General features: G+C 54.6%; 1 protein-coding gene across 1 annotated transcript; it reads left to right on the top strand.

Moving 5' to 3' along the window:
* Window positions 1–1,159: 1,159 nt before the first annotated feature.
* FZD7 (frizzled class receptor 7) lies at window positions 1,160–5,446 on the top strand. The gene has a single exon (XM_068196181.1). The coding sequence runs from the start codon at window positions 1,815–1,817 to the stop codon at window positions 3,534–3,536; it is 1,722 nt and encodes a 573-aa protein (XP_068052282.1). The 5' UTR covers window positions 1,160–1,814; the 3' UTR covers window positions 3,537–5,446.
* The last annotated feature ends 282 nt before the right edge of the window (window positions 5,447–5,728 follow it).

Below are 5,728 nucleotides of genomic sequence, written 5' to 3'. Positions count from 1 at the left end.
GGTGTCTTTGCTTAGCTGCTTAACAGAAGCACAGTCCTGAGCAAAGGAGTAAAAGTAAGAATTTGAGTCCTGCAGTTCAGAGGGACCTTTGTCCTCAAAGGGAATGATGGGGTAAGTCGAATAGTACTTGGCTCGAGCCTATCTGAGAGCACAAACTCTCACGGGTCAGTGAAGCAGAAGCAGGCCTTGCTGCAGAGCTTTTATCAAGCACACCCCTTCTGTGCTGCCGAAGACATGCTCTGCCTGCAGAGGCTGGATGGTCCCAGCTTTCTGTGCTTTGGCAGTGCACCTCAAAACTACAGCTGTGCTGCAAACCCCACATTCCTGTCCTTAGCAAATGTATGCTGGTGTCTAGTTCTAGATCTGCTTGGCCTAGCAGGCCAATAACAGGGGCCTCCCCACCTATGCCACTTTCTCTCCTGCAGGCAGGGTGCTTTCACAGAGGAACTCCTGGTTTTTCACTGTTTAATTGAATCTCTTAAGGAATCTCAGCAGTTTAAATGGGGATTGAAAATTTCTCCTCTTTGCTTAGGTGACACTGGACGTTTCAAAAAAAGCTGCCTTCCCCAGCTAGGGCTTAGATCTGCATGAATAAAGCGTTTATTCTGCCAGCGAAAAGCAACGGTCATGCTGCGATAACAAATCGAACCCCCCACGCTGGGGAGGCGATAGCGCACAGACACGAACATCCCAACTACGCAATAGGATCATTCTGCAAACGTACCCGGGCGCCGCGTTTGGAGATTTTTTTCCTTACTCTATTTTTTTTCCCTTCCTTTTTCATAACTCCGGGCACAGGCAGCTGTTCGCATTTTCAAAGCCTGCTCAGAAAGCAGCCAGTTAATTTTAGTTTGCTCGGGCCACCCTGAGCGAGCTGCCCCCCCCCACCCCCCGCCTTCCCGGCTGTGCCGGGCAGCGCGGGGGGTGGGGGCCGCGGGCGGCTCCTCCCGGCCCGGCCCGGCGGGGATGGGAAAAGTTGTTCCCAACTTTTTTTCCCCCTGGCGGGAGCTCCTCCCCTCCCCTCCCCTCCCCTCCCCTCCCCCAGCACGGCCACGCCCCCACGCGCGGATTGGCGAGCGGTCGCCGCGGGCCCCGCCCCCGGCGCGGTTTGTGAATGGGGCCGGCGGCGGGGGCGGGGCCCGCGCGGAGCTGCGCCTTTTTTGTGTGCCGGCGCGGCCGCGGGCCGGGAGCCGCGGAGCGGGCGGTGTCGGCGGGGCCGCGGGCGGAGCGGAGCGAAACGAGCCGAACCGGGAGGCGCGCGGCTACCTCGGACGCACAGCCCGCAGCGGTGTCCATCGGGAGCGGAGCCCAACCAAGCCGCGGGGAGGATCGCGCAGTAATTGGATTTTGAAAGTTATTTAAGCCCTGAAGTAAAATACACGGCTCAGCCGGGCGCGGTAATAATCCATTTAGCCGTAACCTAAATCCCCGGGACCGTGCAGGGAGCAGCGCCTCCTCCGCCTCGCCGCCGCCGCCGCGGGACCCTGCGCGGAGCTGGCCAGAGCCGTCGCCGGGCTACGCGCGCGCCTCCGGTTTCGCTGCTGCCGCCGCCGCCGCCGCCTTCTCCGGGGAGAGCAGCTCCGGAAACTTTCGGCTAGAGTAGCGCCGCCACCGCTCTGTGAGCGCCGCCGCGTCGGAGCCGAGGAAAAAAGTCGTGGAGGTCCGGCGCGGAGCCGCGTTCCTCCCGTCGCCGCGCTCCTGCCCCACCGAAGGGGCCCCGCCTCCGCCCTCTGGTCGCTGATGCCCCTGGGGCGTCGCGCCGGCCGGCTCTGAAAGACTCCCCGAGGCTCCTCAGGCCCCCGGCCGCCCCAGCAATGCAGGCTGGAGGAGAATGCGGCGGAGCGGCCGCCGCCGGCTGCCCCTTGCTGGGGCTGGCCGTGCTGCTGGCCGCCCTGCTGGGGACCCCCGCGGGGGCCACGGCACAACAGTACCACGGCGAGAAGGGCATCTCAGTACCGGACCACGGTTTCTGCCAGCCCATCTCCATCCCGCTCTGCACGGATATCGCCTACAACCAGACCATCCTGCCCAACCTGCTGGGCCACACCAACCAGGAGGACGCAGGGCTGGAGGTGCACCAGTTCTACCCGCTGGTCAAGGTGCAGTGCTCGCCCGAGCTGAAGTTCTTCCTCTGCTCCATGTACGCGCCGGTGTGCACCGTGCTGGAGCAGGCCATCCCACCCTGCCGCTCCCTCTGCGAGCGGGCCCGTCAGGGCTGCGAGGCCCTCATGAACAAGTTCGGCTTCCAGTGGCCAGAGCGGCTCCGCTGCGAGAACTTCCCTGTTCACGGTGCGGGTGAGATCTGCGTGGGGCAGAACACGTCGGATGCCCCACCGGGACCTGGTGGTGCGGCGGGTCGGGGGGTCACTGCCAACCCCACAGCTGGCTACCTCCCTGACTTTCTTACCCCACCACAGCCACCCTCTGGCTTCTCCTTCTCTTGTCCGCGGCAGCTCAAAGTGCCCTCTTACTTGGGCTACCGGTTCCTGGGGGAGCGGGACTGTGGAGCCCCCTGTGAGCCAGCCCGGCCCAACGGGCTCATGTACTTCAAGGAGGCAGAGGTGCGATTTGCCCGGCTGTGGGTGGGCGTGTGGTCTGTGCTTTGCTGTGCCTCCACCCTCTTCACCGTGCTCACCTACCTGGTAGACATGCGTCGTTTCAGCTACCCGGAGAGGCCCATCATCTTCCTCTCGGGCTGCTATTTCATGGTCGCCGTGGCCTACGCAGCAGGCTTTTTGCTGGAGGAGCGGGTGGTGTGTCTAGAGCGCTTCTCTGAGGATGGCTACCGCACTGTGGCCCAAGGCACCAAGAAAGAAGGCTGCACCATCCTCTTCATGATCCTTTACTTCTTCGGCATGGCCAGCTCCATCTGGTGGGTCATCCTGTCCCTCACCTGGTTCCTGGCTGCTGGCATGAAGTGGGGTCATGAGGCCATTGAGGCAAACTCCCAGTATTTTCATCTGGCTGCCTGGGCTGTGCCCGCTGTCAAAACCATCACCATCTTGGCCATGGGGCAGGTGGATGGGGATGTACTCAGTGGGGTGTGTTATGTAGGTATCTACAGTGTGGACTCGCTGAGGGGCTTTGTGCTGGCACCCTTGTTTGTGTATCTCTTCATTGGCACTTCCTTCTTGCTGGCTGGCTTTGTGTCCTTGTTTCGCATCCGCACCATCATGAAGCATGATGGCACCAAGACGGAGAAACTGGAGAAGCTGATGGTGCGCATTGGTGTCTTCAGCGTCCTCTACACGGTGCCTGCCACCATTGTCTTGGCGTGTTACTTCTACGAGCAGGCCTTCCGTGGCACCTGGGAGAAGACGTGGCTCCTCCAAACCTGCAAAACCTATGCTGTGCCCTGTCCCAGCCACTTTGCCCCTATGAGCCCAGACTTCACTGTCTTCATGATCAAGTACCTCATGACCATGATTGTTGGGATCACGACTGGCTTCTGGATTTGGTCTGGCAAAACCCTTCAGTCCTGGCGACGCTTCTACCACAGACTCAGTACCGGCAGCAAAGGCGAGACGGCAGTATGAGACCCCCGCCCCGTCCCCTCTGGCACACACACTCTCACACAGGCATACACGCAGAGGAGGCGGATACTCAGCATAGGGGTAGGGCAATGGTTGGCTCCCTGGAGAGGGAGGAAGGGAGGCTTTTCCAAACTTTTTCTTCCTCACAGAAAGTTTGGACAAAAAGAAATTCATTGCATAAAGGATCAGTCAAACTATGTCCAGTGGTGCTTATGACCAGCTAAGTGGGAGAGGACAGAAAAAGAGACCATTGCTGGGACAGGAGTCCTTCACGCAGAAGTCTCCTTACTTCCCTCCTGCTACTTCTCGAGGAAGAGAAATTCCAACCAAACTAAAATCATCCCGCCTTGCTTTGGACAAGAGGGAGGGGAAGCCAGATCTGTTGAGCCACCCCTGCTAAGAAGTAGCCAAAAGCTCTCTGAATTGCCGGGGCCAAGCTGCAGCATGGGCAGGGTAACTCCCGAGCCTGAGCTCGCTGCCTGCTCCTTCCAGCTCGGCAGAGCCGTCACGTGAGTACTGCACAGCCGGCTACAGCCCGATCGTGTGCTGGGGAGATGCCTCTGTTCTATCAGCTCACAAGTTCCTTTTTACCTCAGCGATACCTGTTGTAATTGTTTTTAAGTAAAAATTTGGCCCTCAGTCTGTTGTTCTTGCTGCTGTGAGGAAGGAGGGGGTTGCTATTCCACACCCTGAAAAGAAATGACTTGTTGCTTTTCAGCAGAAGGCTTTTCCCCCTTGCCTTTGTTCTAGGAGACAAAGGGGGAAACAAAAGTGTTTTCTATGTAGAAAGGCATAAGCATGGGATCGGTTTTTATGGGCAACTAACAAAAAGAAGTCGTTGAGGTTCACCCTTGGATGTGAGGAGCTCACAGAAATAAACATTCCTTTTATGAATAAAGGAGGAGGCAGGATGTTTTCCTACCATTCAATAAGGGTCACTTTTCTAAGCTGAAGGAAATGCAAGATTTAGAGGGCAAGAAGAGCTTACCTGAGAGCACCTGCCAAACCAAGAGCCACTAAAATATGTAATTTAAAGATAGGATTTCTTTATTTTCTTCCTATAGACCTGCTTTCTCTCCTGCTTTGCAGTGAGCTCACTGCAGAAAAAAATCAATACACAGCCGGATTCTGGGGACAGGAGGAATCGTTTTGGCTCATGATGGACCCTTTGCCTGCTCCTCAGGTTCCCTGAGCTGCATGGCAATGATTCTTGGTGCAGGTGGGGGGCTGGGGTTGTGGTTTAAAATCAAGTAGTTACTGCAAGTGAGGAGCCTTCTCATTTCGGCTAAAACACAGCTGTTTGAGTTTCCAGTGATCAGTTTTGAAGGAAAAGCATTCAAAAATTTATCATCAAATACATTGTTTTCTTTTTGAAATGTGACAGATTTTTCTATTCTGAAAATTTTTATGTTGACTTGTTCATATTTTATTTTTTGCATACTACTTTACCTTTATATTCACTGAAGGGTTGTTTTTATATGTGTGTGTGTATATTCTTGCCTAAGGACAAAATAGGACATTCTGGATTTTTGGCAAGTCTCCACCCTATAGCTGCTCTTCATGTTTTTGGGGGGGAAGTGTCTAGAATGAAACTTTAAAAAGAAAAAACCTGTCCTGAGCAGACTGCTGCTGTCTGAGGGTGTACCAGTAGTCTGAGCATGAGGAATGGGCCCATCAGCTAAATCCTTCAGTAGCTCTGATGTCAGATTTGCAGGGCTTGGTTTGTCTTTTATAATGTGCACGTGGAAGAAAAAAAACAAGTGTGTCAGACAAGTGCAGTATGTATATTTTGTAAATCTCATTTTTGTAAGAAAATATGTATTTATGTTTTTACTTGATTTTTTTTTGAAGGTCTGTATGAGGGCCTGCTTCACCCCATGTACAGATCACTAAATAAATAATTTTTAATACAAGGGCTCTAATGATGTTTTTTTTCCATCTTTGAATACTTGGCAGGTTTTAGAATGGGGGGAAGCTCTGAAAAGTGGTGTCTTTTACCCCCTTCATTATGGAGAATGCAAGAGACTTTTGGGTGAATGCAGGCTGGAACCTCAGCTGTGGCTTGAAACTGTTCGTTGTGATTACCAGCCCCTCACAATAGGAAAGCACATTTTGAGACAGCCGGTTTCAAATGTCTGCCCTCACTTGAGGTATTTGCATCCTAGCCAAGTTTTCTTCCACTCTCTGCTTCTTGC

Source organism: Anomalospiza imberbis, chromosome 7 (assembly GCF_031753505.1).
Source record: "Anomalospiza imberbis isolate Cuckoo-Finch-1a 21T00152 chromosome 7, ASM3175350v1, whole genome shotgun sequence".
Taxonomy (NCBI): domain Eukaryota; kingdom Metazoa; phylum Chordata; class Aves; order Passeriformes; family Viduidae; genus Anomalospiza; species Anomalospiza imberbis.
This window is presented reverse-complemented; position numbering and strand designations above follow the sequence as displayed.

Excerpts from the sequence above, each read along its gene's own strand:
- FZD7 (XM_068196181.1), top strand. The coding sequence starts at position 1,815 with ATGCAGGCTGGAGGAGAATGCGGCGGAGCGGCCGCCGCCGGCTGCCCC.